Here is an 18,033-nt window from a genome sequence, read left to right on the forward strand (position 1 = left end):
GCTGCCGTCTGTCTCCCCCGCATTTATCTTTCTTCTAACATTCCACGTCTCGCCTCTCGCGCGAGCAATAACGAAGCGACCACACATTGGGCCGTTTTATGCTTTGTTTGGTGACAGCAGTTTGATTTTATTCGGTCTATGTATTCCTTTTCATAGGACCCTTGCTATTAAAATACATTTATATTTAATTTTGAAAGCTTGTAAATTCCTTGCCAGAGATGACTGAACTCGAACTTGGTGTGAAAAGTGACATACTTTGTTTTTGGGCGTGTTTGGTGGGGAGGGAGGGGTCCGAAAATATTTACAACGATCTTACCTCTCCCTCACCGCTTTAGTAAGTACCCCATTCATAATAGCCAAATTTTACGGGAGAAGGGAGGGTGAAAAAAGCATTTTCTCACTGAAGGTTTTTCAAAGGGGAGCGAAGTTGGGGTGTTATAAGGGAGGGCATTAGATGGTTTGTGTGTCTGGGAGGGATGAGCTAGCCTTGAAGAATGTTAAAGAGAGGGGATAGAGGGGTGAGCTTATGCATCATGAAGCCGCTGCCGCCAGCCAGCCGGGCGAGCTTCGTGTGCGCCCACTCGCATTGCAGAACCTACCGCTGCCATATTTTTAAAGAAAATGTCCCATTATTTTTTTTGTTATTCTTACATTAACATTATTGAAAGTATTAAAGCCGACACAAAAATATGCTGTGTGTTAAAATTAACAGATTTTAATGATCTTTCATTTCGTTTTTATTTTTAATTTTTTTTCTTCTGTTTTTCACATTTTGGTCAAAATGTCCAATTTTGTGACGGTTCCCGAGAATGAATTCGTAAAATCACTGCTTCGTTAAATCTGGGGTTAATGACATCGGGGTTCCAGTGTATTTAACTACGGAAAGCAGAAAACGTACATGTAAACTAACCAATAAAAATAAACTGTCTTTTGACATATTTTCTTTAGAGGTGGCCTGTAGGGCGACGGACTTGGCATGAAGGTTGAAGTGGGTTTAAAGCAAAGCCGTCTAGCGTTGTGAGTGACAGCATCCTGCCATTGTACGGCTGGTTTCTTAGCGAGTAGCGGTTTGTGATGGTGGAGGGAGGGGGGGGGGGGGGGGGGTTTGAGATCAACTGAAAATTTCGGAAAACATCTATTATGACCCCCCCTCTATTACGACCCTATTCCTGGGAACTGTGAGGGGTCGTTTCAGAGAGGTTTGACTGTATTAAGGTAAACCATTATTCAAAATAGTGCAATAAAAAATATTACTCATAAATGCAATCAAACAAAAGTGATGTATCTCTAGTTTATGAAAATACAATTAACTTTAAAATAAAGTTAGAATCAAATGTTTTAAACAAACCCAGTTAAATCAGTGACAGCAATGAAAATAATTTTTAAGAAACAGACATAGCTCTGAGTGTAAACAACAATGAAACACTAATCAAAATGTCTATAGAGAAACAATGAAAGTTCAAAATTTATTTTTATAGTTTAACAAAACCAATTGCAAACAAATGATGTAAAATACACAAACAAAATTACAACACGTACGTACATACCTTGGTCCTTGTGCATTACCGGCCATAAAAGTAATTTTACTTACGATTTAGTCCTTGGCTTCCTTTGTCAGGCTTTCCAAGCAACAACCTGATTGATGGATGAGTGTCAAATCCAACTTTCACAAATGACGCGTGGATGTAACTTCTGCGAAGAATCGTAGTGCGGCAACGACTTATCCAGGAATGGTGGATGTAGACTCTCTAAGATGTGTTGCAGTCCAGGTTGATGATCACATCAAAAATACTATCTTCTATTAGACACCAAAACCCAATCAAACACGATGTAATCAGTAATAACAGTTCTTGCTGTCGATGCTTTTGTACAGTGAGGACTGTTCTAATTATTTTCATCCCACATACGCTAGTAGATACATGCTTATTTCAAAACTTGCTGAAGTAATTTGTCAAAAACTTATTTTCAGTAGTCACTATTCTTAATCAGTTAGCATTTTAATGATGTTTGCATTGATGCTAATCATGATAGTTCTTATAAAATTTTTTTCAAACTTCAGGAAGGTCTTTGCACACAACTGCCCTTTGTGGTGGCTGATTATAGACTAAAACTTACAAACAGTTGTGCTTGGATACCTGATTTTCTTTTAGATATGCACTAGCCAATAACGCGATGTCCTTACACATTTACTGTAGAAATTACAATTAAATTCAAACAAAATTTGGAGGTTAGTTTTCAACCGAATAACACAGTTAAAACATTATTTCTACCAAATTTAGTCAGTTGTGAGGAAAATTCTGCCTTGATCTTAATTAAGTTATCTAAAATTATACATTTACAAAGATGCTTTGCTATTGGCTGTAAACAAAACTTAAAAAATGTAAAATCAAACTAAGAAGTTAAACTGTAAAAAAAAAAAAAAAAAAAAAAAAAAATCATAGAGGAATTGTAAAGAGTAATTTTGAAAAAAGGCATTAAAACATTAAATCAGCAATTCCTTACAACAATTAATTCTTTTTTGAGCAGGAGCTGGATAAAGTAATTTTTATGATTGGTGGAGAAAGTGTTGATTCCAGGAACTTCTAACATTTACTCATGTACAGAGTGAATGATAGTCTGATTTTTTTTTTAAATTTAAACTCTTTTTCATTCAGTAAAGTCCTAAATTAATAAAAATATTTTGAAAATAATTTATTCTTAGAAAAATGTGACACAATCACTAAAAAAAGTGCTGGAATTAGTTTTTTTTAGTGTTTTTGCATATAGTATTTTTTTTTTTTTTTGGGTCTCTAAGCATACAGTTAAAAGGAAAATATTTTTACAACAAAACACAGTGTTTCAGCGACAGAAAGTGCATGCATGGAAGGACCCTCTGGTTGCACATTAATTTAAGATTTATGAGAATTGTTGATCACCAAATAGAATCTATTAAACCTTCACTATCATTAGTGCAAACTATGTTAGTCTGCCCAACTATGTTTCATGTATTTGTACGAAGAACACATTTTATCATGTCCATCAGTTCAAGTATTGAATGTCTTGGAAGCAGGTTGACTGTGAAGTGTACGTTAAATGGGCCATGGTTGTCTAAATGTAATGTGCTGTGCAACTGTGGGTTGTGGTTGTTAGAAATAGATGCTTGGTGATGTAGAACTCAGCATGTTTGCAGCTTCATTCTATCACTCTGCTTGCTTTGTTGTACCTAACTTTAATTTCAATTTAGTGATGGATGATTGCTTTTCAGAATATTTTTATTTTTATTTAAAAAATGCATGTACTTACAAATTCTTTGCTTCTTTTTATTTGAAATTATTTTTCAGCATTTTTTACACAAGTAATCATTCTTTATAAAGATTTTGATATTTTCTTTGGTGATCATTATTTTTAAAATGACTGGCTCTTAGTTAGAGTACAAAGTTATAATGTTTGATTGTTTTGGACGTGCTGTCTTTGTAGGATGAGAACCAAAATGAAAATGACGAGACAGACTATAAGACAGACCAGAAGTTTGCTGATCACATGCAGAATGCAATTGAAGCTAGCAGTGAGTTTGCCAAGAAGAAGACTATTTTGCAGCAGAGGCGGTACTTGCCTGTGTTTGCTGTCAGACAGGAGGTAATGCCATTTATTTTATTTTAGTAATCATTATATGTCAGTTCGTTGTCTTCCAGGGACCAAAAATATGCAAGGGACTATGTATCTATTCACTCATGACTGATAGGCTTCTGCGAATCCTGTTTTTTTTTAATTGGAATCAAATTACGAATCAAGTAAAAAAACTATTTATAGATATAAAATAATTGATGAGTCTTTATTTTACACTTTACAGGAGGCCAAGAAAAATTTTATGAAAGATATAGTCAAATGAAAAAGAGAAATACCCATATATCTAGAACCATACTAGAGTTTGAAAATTGTTTTGTTGATAAAAAAAGATTTTAAAAAAAGTAATTTTAATAATGTGTAATCATAATCACATATTATCCTACTAATATTATAAACGCGAAAGTTTGTAAGTTTGGATGGATGGATGTTTGTTACTCTTTCACGTAAAAACTACTGAATGGATTTTAATGAAACTACAATAATATAGCTTATACATCAGAATAACACATACGCTACAATTTATAAAGAGATTGTGTGAATTGTCCAAAATATGACGATAAGTGTCAAGTAAGTAGGAAAAAATCTGGCAAATCCATTAGAGTTACACATATGTAATGTATGATGGAAATGTTTATCCCACTAATATTATAAATGTCAAAGTTTGTAAGTATGGCTGGATGTATGTTTGTTACTTAATCACGCCAGAACGGCTGAACGGATCTGTATGAAATTTGGCCTACAGCGAGCTCATAACCTGGATTAACACATAGACCACATATTTATATGAAATTCCGTCCCTAAGGGAGTGAAAAAGTGATAATTTCACTTTATAACAGAAAAAATCATAGGTAATAGACATACAAATAGTGAGTGAGTGTCATTTCTCTATATCTGCCACACGATCATGCACATAGTAAGGTCTGGCAAATTCATATTTTTCTCCTTGGTGAGACCAGTCCGCTTTGTGGAGCTCGCAGCGGCTAGCAAAATAAAGGCGCTAATAACAGTTTTGTTCTTAACTTTGTCAATAGATAGAGTTGCCTTGAATTTTAAACGCACCATCGTTTGATGTCTTTAATTTTCAGTTGTTTGTGCCGTATGCGTTCCTATACCATTCATCTGATTGCTATGAAATTTTGGTGAGTTGTTATGCGCATGTCCGTAAAGGTTTCAGAGACGGTATAACTATTTTGCTGTAGTTTGAGCACGAATTGTTTCAAAAAATGTGTATATCATGTTATATAGCGGCACTTTGTCTGCTTTTGTTGTATAAGTGCGCACGCATGACACAATTTATTTAAATATAAAAGAGAGACAGAGATAAAGTGATATATATATATATGTGTGTGTGTGTGTGTGTATGTATGTATGTATGTATGTATGTATATGTATATATATATATATATATATATATATATATATATATATATATATATATATATATATATATATATAGTGAGTTAGAGAGACAGAGAGATAAGTTGAGATAAAGCGAGGTATAGAGAATGAAATGGGTTAGATGAATATATATGTATAGAGCTATATACAGATTTATATATAGAAGAGAGAGAGAGGTAGTGGGAGGTATATATGTATATATAAAGAGATAAATAGAGATAGAGAGATACATAGATATATATAGATGTAGATAGAGATAAATATATATTTAGAGAGATGGATAGATGATTTGTATATGTGTAACTACTTCAAACATATTACAAAACAAAACTGAATGAGGCATTGCAATGCATGTCGAGCATTAGCTAGATAATGGAATCTTTTCAATATTAGTAATCTCTTATTTTTTAGCTATTTCTATGGTGCTTTATAGATTATTTTATAGATTATATACAGAACACCAATTTTTAGATATATATACAGGTAAATAACTTTACACTGGCAGAACAACGTCTGTCGGGATCTGAAAGTGATATAAATTATTTTGCACACTTGACATTTAAATTAAGAAGACAATTATTAACTACATCTGATTTCGAAAAAGGTCCCCTTCACCCTGTTTCCAGCCCGGGCAACGCCGGGTACTGCAGCTAGTTGGTTACATATAAAACATGTATGATCTATGTTGTAGAAAACAAATCCAAATTACTCAATAAAACATCTTGGATTCATAGATGTTACACTCCATCAAAATTTTTTTGTGAAAGAGCCCTATTTGCAGTATCTATTGGTAATAAATAATGAAAAAAAATTTTTTATTGGATTTGAAATGTCAAATCGAATATCAAGAGTATTCATGAAAATCCATAATGTCCAATAATCAGTATTAGGCATGTAAGTATGTTAAAGGTGCAAAAAAACAAAAGCTTGACTTTTTTTTACTATATTGTAGGGGTCTGCGAGTATTAGAAAAATATTCAATATTCATGAATATTTTAATACACAATATTTGTGAATAATTTGATATTTGGTTTTACATTTCAGATTTAATATTTTTTCACAAAAAATTTATTAAAAAAATGTAACAGTATGAGGAGGCCAAGATGATATATAGAGAAAGTTAGATTTTATCTCCTGCAACATTATTCACACATTGTTTTTTTGTTTAACAAATAATCAATAATTATGATTTTAAAATATCAATAATACTTTCAAACTTAACAAAATATACTATTTAAGAAAATGCATTGCCTGGTTTTTTAAATGTCTTTTATTTTACACCTCTCTGTTATGGTTCCATGTATATTACTACTTTTTTAAATTTACTGTATTTTGGATCAAATTTTATAAGACTCATGTGAAGTGTGGAAAAAAAAATCAATGTATGTCAAAATTTTATTAGAAAAAATATTCTATACTCATGAATATTGTGATATTTGATTCAAAATTAGATTCAAATAAAAAAAATTTGCACAAGTCTACTAAAATGTTAGATAAATCATTAAAAATAAAATAGGTTTTTGATTAGGAAATTAGACTGCCATAGTGTGCAATTGTAAAAAAAAACCTTTACCTTGTTTTGTGGTTCAATTATTTTCAAATTTTGAAATTGTGTGTAGCAGTTCCAGGGTTTGTCTGAGTGTATGTTTACAAGATGCAATCACAAAAAAAGAGAGAGAGAGAGTGATGGGTTTTAAAATTATGTAGTAGCCAGAGGTGCAGATGAAATGCTTGGATAAGATTATATGGTAAATTGCTATAAAACCAAAATAACACACAAGAGCATGTCAGTACACCACATTAACACCGAAATGCAAGTTATTGCACCATTTAGCACCAGAATGCAACTATGACAATATCAACCAGCAGTTTGACAAAACTTAACTTAATTAATGTGATTTCTTTAGCATGTATTTTGTGCCAAAAAGTACCTATGGACTATATTATTTCTGAAAAATGAATTTTATTTTGATTGATTTGGCATCTCGTACTAACAATACTTTTTACATTAAAGACATTGGCACATTTTTCGAACACACAAATATTTGATGGATTATTTTCATTTTTCTGATTAGTTGTGTCCCAGACATGCTCATTTCAAATTATTTTATTGTAAAAGTGTATCATGTATCTACTTGCTGAAATAGGTATTGATAAGTATTTATTTTCATATTTCTTCATGAATAAAGAAAATTTGTAAAAATTAAAAAAAAAAAAAACCTGAATTTTCTTGTTTTAAAATGATATTGAACTAAAAATAAAACTATATAATATTTCCTGTAAGATGCTGCTTTGAGTTTGCAAGGTTACACTACATCATATTGAGATCCCAAAAACATCAATTTGTTTATTACTGATAGTAAAAGCCAAGTTAATATAAGTCAAATTTGACATGACATAGTAAAATTGAATTCACAACCTTGCAATCACATTAAGTTTAGAGAGAGATAAATGTTCATTCAGCACCTTGATTGCAGACTACAAAGTGCAGCTGGCAAAAGAATGCTTTATGCCCAAATTTACAAAGATATGTCGATGAAAATCAGTCCATACAAAATTACTGGCCCAATTAATTTCATGACACTGTGCAGTGAAACTACTAGTAATAAATTATTTGAAGCAAAATTTAAGTTAATGCATACAGTATGCACGTTAAGTTTTCAAACACACAGACCGGTTTCACTACACCATTGTAACTGTAACATAGTGCACCGTGCAAATCATTGCAAACATTTCATATGAATTTTCTTTATAAATTGACATGCTGGTTCATTTGTTTAAAGGGTTTTACACTAAACATAACATTAAGTGCTCAACAACGTCCATCACATTTACATCAGGGTAGGCACTCAAGATTTAGCTATGGTAGAAACCACCTCTAAATTAAAATAATTGACAATGGCAGAAGTTTTTGTGGGTTTTCATGTTTGTAGTAGTCACTGATGTGTTCTTTAACCCTTGTGATTATTCGTCTGCCAGTTTGTCCTATATATTCCTTGCCACAGGAACATGGTATCTTATACACACCGCGCAGGTTTTCGGCAGTGGTTTTGTCTTTCACCGATGTCAGAGACCCCTCAATCTTGTTTATGGGTTTGAGAACTGTGTGAATTTCATGCTTGCAATGAATTCTTGCCACTTGGTCAGAAATTCCTTTGACATAAGGAATGAAGGCTTTATTAGGAAGATGTTCTTTCTTTTTCTGTTGAGGTGCTTTCATGGTTTTCCTGATTTCTGACTTTGAATAACGATTGGCTTGAAGAGCACCTGTAAGATATTTCATTTCTTCCCCAATATTGTTTTTTTCACAAATGGCTCGAGCTCTGTTTACCAAAGTTGAGATGACTGTTCTCTTCTGAGATGGAGAGTGGTTTGAACTTGCCTGTAGATACCTGTCTGTGTGGTCAGCTATAGCAGAACACTCCATGGAAACCAGACACAGCATTGATTTTGACTAATTCCACACCATATCCAACATCCGACAATTCAAGAAAATATACATTCGAGAATCAATAGAAATATAAAAACACTCAGCAAACATTATTAGAGAAGATGGCTACATACAAATTAAGCAAAATATGGAACCCACTCTTTAGAAATCCTCAAATCATAGCTCCACAGCCAACATCAGACAAATCGCCGCTGATTGGCAAAACAGCCCGGCCAACCAGAAGAAAGGAATGCTCTGATTGGCCCACAGCAGCAGCCAATCAGGAAGCACCTTCCCCTCAGGCGAGAGTATACAAAGGCAGGACAACTGGTAAGAACCTCAGTAGGTAACTGCTCCTTGATGATGGCGACTGCAATGTCGACTGAAACGTCGGTGAATTATTTGCCAATATTCACAAAGTTAAATCATATTGTAAATATTGTTCTCGGCAAAGCTAAATTACATTATTGAAGTAAGAAAAAAATAGTTTAATGTTTGTAATGTTTGAACTGATTGATTAATGATTTGGGCCCTAGGTATAACATAATTCAATAAAAATTATCAAATACCTAACCATGGATAATACTAATATTAAGCATTCATGAAAGCAAATGAAGTGCATATTTTTTTTAAGTAACCAACTTTATTCAAGCAAAACATATATACCACAAAAAAAACTAAATAAGATCATGAGTGAATTAGGCTTCCAATGCTTTAAAGCTTTGCAACAAATACGAAGCTTTGAATCACAACCAAAGCTGAAAATAAAACAAATAGCAAATTTCCTGGCGAAGGCAAATTTAATATTAAAATGAGATTTGATTGATTGGCTTAGGTGAAGCTTCACACAGACCTGCCTGCTAATTTTTGGCTTAGATATTCCTTGCTTGACAGTGTAAGCTGGCTTTAGTGTTATTGCACGTACAGTTAAAGGTCTTCTATGATTCAGTGTATTCTGTAATCTGGCACCAGTTGAGCTGGGGTTGATTTTTTCGTGTGGATTCTGGCTGCTGGCTTTTGCCAATAGTTTGCATTACTGCGCTGGTGGCGTTTTTGGATCGCCCTGATTTTTCCTTACTGTAAATTTTCACACTTCACTGGTACATTTCCATTATGATTATTTGAAGATAACCAATGCTCATCAATATTAGTTCTGACTATAGAGCAGTCTACTACAACTGGTTTTAAATACCATTTTACTGTATACTAATTTTTTTTTGGTATTTTTGTTCAAACTATGTATGTTGATGTCCGATGAAATATCAGAATTGCTTATCCAAAATGGCAGTGGTTCCGAATTTGCCATATTAAAGAACTTTCACCGTTCTGGAACGGCTACGCTATTAACTGTTTAATTGTGGTTGGTGTGTTCGCTCTGCAGCTCCTGAACGTGATTCGAGAGAACAGTGTGGTGATAATAATCGGGGAGACTGGCAGCGGCAAGACGACCCAGCTGACCCAGTACCTGCACGAAGACGGCTACAGCCGGTACGGGATGATCGGCTGCACCCAGCCCCGCAGAGTGGCGGCCATGTCTGTGGCGAAGAGAGTTTCAGATGAGATGGGCACCCACCTGGGTGACGAGGTGGGCTACGCGATCCGCTTCGAGGACTGCACGTCAGAGGTGGGTGTATGTTTTGAAAGGGGGTTCACAGCTTATTATCCAGTCATAGGTTGACGATGGCCAAGATATCATCATGTGACTGCAGATTTATTTATTTATTTTATTATTTATTCTTTCTACTGGTACAGCAGGCTAATGTAAATTTGGATGTCCAAGTAGTATAAAGTATTTAAACCGTGTTTAAAGGGTGGTCGTGGGAAAATTTCTGTACACTGCTTTGTCCACTTTGTGGAAGAACGATGAATGGTTACGAATCTACTTGGTATTGCTGGGAATCCCTCGCGGCTAACGGCACAACCCATTAGTAAGGGCTGTTTGGGCGGAGAGATTTTTACAAACCATGTATTGATTAATTTGTTAGTTTGTTAAAAATCAATAGATGACTTTTTTTGTTTGGTGCATGTTTTAGTGTTGGATCAATTCCAAAAATATAGAGTTTCCGATTCCAATTTGGAATTTCATATTTCTGATTATGTTCTTTGAATACAATTACAATTCCATCAAATTTTATACTGTCTACAGTAGTGCTTTGTTGCGTGTTAAAATATTCCTGATTTGTATACTCCGATAGAACATTCTGTTTGTTATTTACCTATGTAATTACTAATTAGAAATAAATAATACTGTTGATGAAGACAGGGCACTATAAATTAACATACATAAATTTTCTGCATTTTTTATATTGAATTTTTTTTATTCAATCATTGAATCAAACATAGGATAAATACTTGTTCAAAACAACAACATAATGTAATAAAATAATTTTTTTAATAATACTTGCTACTACAAAATTGGCTGTAGTTATGAACAACTGAACAAAACTTCTATTAAATAAAAAATATTCTGGTAAATTGGCTCAATTTTCTGATCAGTCTCTGAAAACACTGATTAATCAAAAAAACACTACTGTAAATTCCCAATTAGTGAAGAATCGCACAATTGGGGGGGGGGGGGGGGGGGTGTTTATCGCTTGATTGGTAGGGTATCCCCATGTTAGCGGGGTATCTGCCGATTAGTGTGGTATCGGCTGGTAATATGGAATCGCCCGTATAGTCAGATGAGACTCTTTATTTTTATGATGAAATGTATGTAAATGAATTGTTGGGAAGGGAGCCTGTCCCATTGACTTTAAAGCATGTGAAACACCAACTCTTTGAAAAGGAACTCAACTTTTTTTATCGCAATCATAGGAAATCAAGTCCATGTTCTGTTGATACTACCTCACCTTTATCTGACTGTTATACATAAGAAAAATAGGGTAAATTGGAATTATTGTTCGTATTGTGTATCTGTATTTATTTTGCAACATATTTATATAATTTTGGATTATTTATTACATAATTAGACATAATATCTGTGTATATACTTAATATACTTCATGGTATCATGAGACTAAACTTTAGAAAATATTGTTACATTGTTATATTGTTATGTTGTTATATTAATTTAGTTTAGAAAGTAAAAGCTTCTCACAACCTGCTACTCGACTAGTTTTGTTGTTGTGTCATCGCAGGTCATGGCCCTCCCCAATTTTACAAAGTATTCTAATGACATGATATTTTGCAGTAATGCAGTATATATCAGCTGATTATGTAGGTTCAAGGTCATGGTGACCTTGTGTTGTGTTTGTACTTTATTGACATGGATGTTTTTCTAAGAGTTTCAGATAATTATTTTTATTTATAAAATCTTTTTAACTATTTTTTTTTTTTACTAATTTTAGCAATGTTACTGCTTATGTAAGTGTGATTTTCAGTATTTAATTTGATTTAAATGTTGTTTTTATGACTATTTATGTTTGCTTTTCATATTGTTTTTGTGACGTTTTAAAGCAGTGAGAAAAGATGAAAGACAGGTGTGCAATACGGCAGCGTCAATTTTCCAGACAGTTTATCAGTTACAGAGATGTTCTGGTATTTATTCTTATGATGGGTAAAGAGACAGGTGTTAGCTCCATGGGAAGCTGTTAATTTATCAGGGTTTTGTGCCAGCCAATTAGAGAGGACTTTGTGATTTGCATATTTGTTTTTTTACAGAAATGCCTCAATGCAAGGGTAATGTATTTTATAAAGTATTGTGCCTTTTTAAGTAAGCTCTGAGTTAATTGACATTTATAGACAGAACTTTACACCTGCAAAACCATATGCAGACCTGCCAACTCTCACGATTTTGGTGTGAGGCTCACGATTTTAAGGTCCATCTCACACCCTCATGCCAAAATAGTGTTTCCTCACGATTTTTCGGGGCCCCAAGATTTTGTTTGTAAAAGTTACAAAACAAGTTTTACGAAAGCTTACAGCAATGAGTTTCCATCAATACTCGAGTCACGTAAAGGAAGCAATTTTGCGTTTTGTAGCGTGTGCCGTGCTGATTTTTCTATCTCGCATAGTGGAAGAGGAGACATTGTGAAACATGTCGCTACAAAAAAACACAACTAACACTTGAAGTGTATTGCTTCCAATAAAAAATTAATTTTGCTGTGAACAGTGATAATAGTGTTACACGAGCAGAATGTTATTTTACATCTTTTTTAGTTGTGGCCCTGCATGATCACTACAGGACAGCGCTAAATTATGTTCAACTAAATAAAATCTTCAACCTATAATTTGTTGAAATAAATTTTGAAGCAGAGGCCATGTAACATATGTACAGGTATGACACTTAAATTTAAAGATTCTCATTTGTTGTTTTTTATATCTAACCTGTATTTATGGGCCTGAAAATTTTTATCGAGGACCTCATGATTTTTTTAATTTGAATGTTGGCAGGTCTGCATATGGAATATTTTTTTATGTGCAAGTAATGATCGTCATCTTAGCTACACTTGTCATGTGACTTGTCACAAAGTCCTTTCTGGAATATCACCTGACATACTTGACCGGCATGTATACACTTAATGTCTTAATGTATAATGTTTGTTTCCAGAAAACTGTCATAAAATACATGACCGATGGTATTTTACTGCGAGAGTCACTCAGAGAGTCAGATCTCGACAACTACAGCGCAGTCATCATGGATGAAGCTCATGAGCGCTCGTTGAGCACAGATGTACTTTTTGGGTTGCTGAGAGAGGTGAGTTCACTCAGATTTATGAAACTTCTTTTTTTTTTCAGACCAATCTCAAGCCATTATTTTAAAATACTGTTTGGAAATATACACACACCCACATTGGTTTATCACATTTCATCTGGGGATGTACCATTTAAGTTACTAAAAGTAGATAAACACTATCACTGAGTGAGAAGACACAAACATACATCAGCAAAACTTGGGACAATTTACTTATTTTAGATTTTCTCAACACTGATGAAAGATCACTTAAATTTTCAGTGAAAAGCTAGTTTAAGTTAAATACTTTATTTCATCTTGTGTATGCTTATTTAGAAAAGTTAAGATGATGTTACATGATGCAATAGGGTGGCCACCCGACCGATAAAATTGGAAATCTTTGAATTAGTGTGGAATTTTTTTGGTGCCAGGAAAATGGTGAGAATCCCATGAATTTTTTATAAAGCCATTGAGAATTGTTTATTTGTCTAGCAAGTTGAAAAATAGCTTAGTTGAAAAACTACCTGTCATTCCTACGAACTGCATCACTTATGCCATTTTTGTGAGAGCTGTTCACAGTTTAGTTGAAAAGCTACATGCCGTGCCTACATACTGTGTCACTTGTAGTATTTTTAAGCACTGTTTACTAGCGAACCTCCACAGCAGATGTGAGGTATTCAACAGAACATGTGTTGAAGATAATACTGTGGGTTACTGGTGATTAGCTATAGGGTGAGGAAGTCACTACTCATATTCTTTTCTTTCTTCTCTGGTGTGTGTGTGGTTTTTTTTCTTTCCTTTTCTTTTGCATCTGAAGATTTTTGTTGTCAGTAAAAATAAACAGGAACCATGATTGAAATCGATTCCATTGTCACGTGGAATACTGGAGGTTCTATTTCAGAATAAAACCAAAAAAGAATGGTGAACATGGAAAAAACTAGACCAGTGGATGGGGGCCATGATTTTTTTTTTTTTTTTTTTTTTTTTTTTTAGTTCAGTGTCTTGGATAAGTTTTAAGGGCTACCATAGGAAAAGAAGGTATATATGTTTATTAAGATTTTACCATTACAATTAGATTTTAAATACATTTTTTCTGCAGCCAGCATTAAAGTGATTTTGAGTGAATATTAAAAAAATAGGATTGGCAAGTAGGGAGGTACTTATACAACTCAGAATAGATAAAGTGTGATTACTGTGATTTAAAAAGGTTCTCTATGAATAATTTAAAGCTAGGAACATGTTTTTATAGCAAACAAAAATACTGGTGGGAATTTTAATTATGTTAATAATTATTATATTAATGTGTAAATGGTTTTCAGTTTGGTTGATAGTAACAAACATTTTTGCACTACTTGTCAAAGAAAAAATTGTCTTTTACTTGTTTAGTTTTTTTATTTTGCAGCCTCTAATTACTTTCAAATCCATCCACGAAACTTGTTTTGTTAATATTCCTTTTACATCCACCCTTGTTATTAGGAATGTACAGATTTTTAAAATTTCAAATAGCAAAATGAATAATATAATATTCGTTTTCAATCCAATTTCAAATACGTACATTTCAAAATAGTGAATTTTTGTTTGTATTTGAACTTAGAAGCTGTGTCAAGTGTCATCACTTTGAGTAATAATCAAATATTAGTTTAATAATATTTTTATGCACTATAAATGTGTACACTTAGTTTCAATATATCAGTGGGCCCCGTATAACTACCAGGGTTTATTTCAACACATATACAGTAAACAGCAGAACCATAAAGTTCAGCCAAATCTGTAATTTGGAAATTTTTTGATAAGCTAAAAAGAAGGCAAGCCACTGTAAAAAAAAGTGTAAGCATACTTATTTTAAAGTTTTCTCCAGGTATTTAAAACCATTAACATGAAATTCAATGCAAAAGAATTTGTAAGAATGTAACTTTAAACAATAAAAAAAAATATTTTTTTTATGAATATTATTATTATTCATATTGAAAAATATTTTTGTATATTTATTCAAAATTGATTCAAACTAAAAAAAACAACTGATATTTGCACAAGTCTCTTTGTTAGTTAAGCTGACATTTGTGGTGTAGAGTTTAGCCTACCTGACTTTTTAACCCTAGGGGCTGAATTGTAAGCTATCCACCATTAAAGGGCAGTTCCCAGAATAAAAATGTGCTTCAGATCACTTTCTATATGGAATTATGTCCCTGAATGGCACACAACATCACTAAAACATCAATATCTTGGCTATTTATCATTCAAGGGATTGAATACTCAAATTTCATCCGTATGTTCTAAATTTTCTGGAATTGAATTTTTCATTGATCCTTGAAAATTGCTTTAACACTTTGGTAACAATTTATTGTGTCCTGAAAACCATCTAATTAACTTTTTTTTTTGTTTCAAAGCTGTATTAATTTGATAAAATAAATGAAATGGTGACAATAAACATGTTGATGAGTCCTTGATCTACACTTCTGATTATCAGTGACCCTAGGTAATGCCGTGTTGGTGGAAACTTCCACACACAACCTAAATATATGTAACTATAAAATTATATATATATATATATATTTGTTTTTAAGTATTTGTCTCCTTGAAGAATAAATAGAAAAAAATTAAACCAACTTCTTGATGAAAATTCATGTTTAGTAACACAATTGAAGTGATTGAAAAGTAAAATGCTTTTAAATAAACATTTTAAATTTTAATTGAATCAAATCTTTGAAGTAGTATATTCTCACATTCCAATGAATTGAATATATACATTTAATAATATTTTATTGAGTAAAAAGGCCTTGCCCCTGGGTATAAGGTAAGGATGCTAACATTCTCTAAAATAAATAATTATTTAATGACTACCTCACTTGTTTGATGCTATAGGTGCCTGTTAGATCATAGCCTGCTTTTTCACGTGTTCAGAGATAATTTAGTGCACTTTGTGTACTGCAACATTCCGTGTCCTTAGGGCTGTGAACCGAAACTACTTATATCTGAGTGTAATGCGAGGTTCAGTAAAAACGAACTCATGCACAGTGAAATTAAAGCTGCAAGGGTCTGCATTGCATCCGCCCAGTTTAGAATTTACACAATGCCCAATCCAGGTGACGCACATATTGGTAGATAACTGCGCTGGTATGATTGAAGTGGGTTGTAGATAACCACAGTTGATACAGAAAGAGATAACATCTTAGCAGAACTGCGTTCCCCATTTTTACTGATATATGAACTACCTAGATGATGCAAACAATGATTCTCCAGATTTTATTAAATTTCTCCTGGTTCCTCACTACCTACATGCTGTTAGTATCTATTCAGTGGCAGCTTGAAACCTAACTAGCATGATGTTATTCTTTGCAATACAATTTATATATATATATATATATATATATATATATATATAAAGAGAGAGAGAGAGAGACAGACACACACACACACACACACACACACACACACGCACGCACGCGAGTTACTGATATATCAAATATTTCCAGCTTATTATCTCTAATTTAGTGGCATTGCAGCCAGCATCCAGGCATATCCATCAGAAATAACATTTATGTACAAAATAAAAAATCCCCCTGGTATAAAGTTTAGTCAAATACTAGACGTTACAAAATAATTAACCCCCACTTCTATAAAGTATCAAGCTATTTCAGCCATTATATGAGTAACATGAGCTAATTGAGTGAGATTTACTTTATGAAACACTCATAACACATAATATTTCAGATTTTATATTAAGTCTCAGCTTCTGTAAATAAATAAAGAAATAAATAACACACCATAATTAATACTTGGCTGCTCCGTAATGGGAACCAAGGTGCTAACGTGGACAGTCCACTTGCTTGCCAACAACGTGATCTGGGTTCGATTTTTGCAAGTGAGAAATTTGGCAGATGTTGCAGTAAGTCGATGGGTTTTCGGTTTTCTGATGGCACTCCCATTCCCCCTCCCATTCCTTCTCTCATTACTCCAGTTTCATCTCCTCTAACCCCTTATCATCTCCAATGACCTCGATTTTGATGAAATGGTAAAGTCAGTTCATTCCATTCTATTATTGATATATCTGTCTTGCTTCCTTTATTGCTCTTTCTTTTCTCATCTTCTTTCTTTCTCACACTCAGTCTCTGTTTCCATTGTTCTCTCAATCTTGTATTGTCTCTTTTGCTTTTTGTCTTCTATATGGTCTCTCTGTCATGCTCTCTCTGGCACTTTCTGGCTCTATGTCTCTCTATTTTGCATTTTCATTCTTATGCTCCTTTTTGACATGATTTTTCGACAAGAATATGGAGGTCTATAATCTCAGGTTGGATGTCACTTCCGCTGAGGATTAAACACTGTAATCTATGAAAGCTACAGAGTTGAAGTAAATATAGCTTAGTAGAGCAGACTTTGCTCGTAGTCGTTATGTATGACTCACCTGGTTAACATTCGCAGTGACGATGTAATAAGCATGAGGAGTGTCAAATTGAAGTCAGTGAGAGCTGTAACTCCAAAAGTAATAGCCTGATTTGCGTGAATTAAACTTAAAGTTGGTTGCTCGTGAGTGAGTACTGAGTGGTGCTAGTTGAGTGTTACTAATTTTGGTTTATGGAGCCATTAATCTCAAAATGTCCAAGCAAAAACAGGTTATGTTGTAGAAAAAAAAGTAAACAAGAAAAATCGCCCTAGAATAAGCAATTAAAAATGCAGAGAAGTGTCGTAGGTATTGAATGATGCAAAAAAGAATCTGTGGGGCAAAACGAGCCCTCAAACTAAGCGCTAAATTTGCACTCGAGCGAGCCTCAACGAGAAGCTACGGGGAATGCAGAAAATTGATTGGTAATGGACGTGGATATGCTCTCTGGTAATTCTGTTGTTGATATGGAGTCAGTTGAGCCAATGGTTGTGAACGATGGGCCAAGTTTGTCATCACAATTTATTTCATATACAACATACCTGTTCT

At 33.4% G+C, this 18,033-nt stretch overlaps 1 protein-coding gene across 1 annotated transcript in view; it reads left to right on the forward strand.

Annotated features, from left to right (window-relative positions):
* Window positions 1–18,033, forward strand: part of LOC134530341 (pre-mRNA-splicing factor ATP-dependent RNA helicase PRP16) — an 80,600-nt gene that overhangs the window by 23,333 nt on the left and 39,234 nt on the right. The window contains exons 9-11 of the mRNA XM_063365084.1: window positions 3,457–3,615; window positions 9,816–10,058; window positions 12,984–13,130. Coding sequence (XP_063221154.1) covers window positions 3,457–3,615; window positions 9,816–10,058; window positions 12,984–13,130 — 549 coding nt within the window. The remainder of the gene's footprint in view (window positions 1–3,456; window positions 3,616–9,815; window positions 10,059–12,983; window positions 13,131–18,033) is intronic.

The sequence above is a fragment of the Bacillus rossius genome, chromosome 3 (assembly GCF_032445375.1).
Source record: "Bacillus rossius redtenbacheri isolate Brsri chromosome 3, Brsri_v3, whole genome shotgun sequence".
In the NCBI taxonomy this organism is placed as follows: domain Eukaryota; kingdom Metazoa; phylum Arthropoda; class Insecta; order Phasmatodea; family Bacillidae; genus Bacillus; species Bacillus rossius.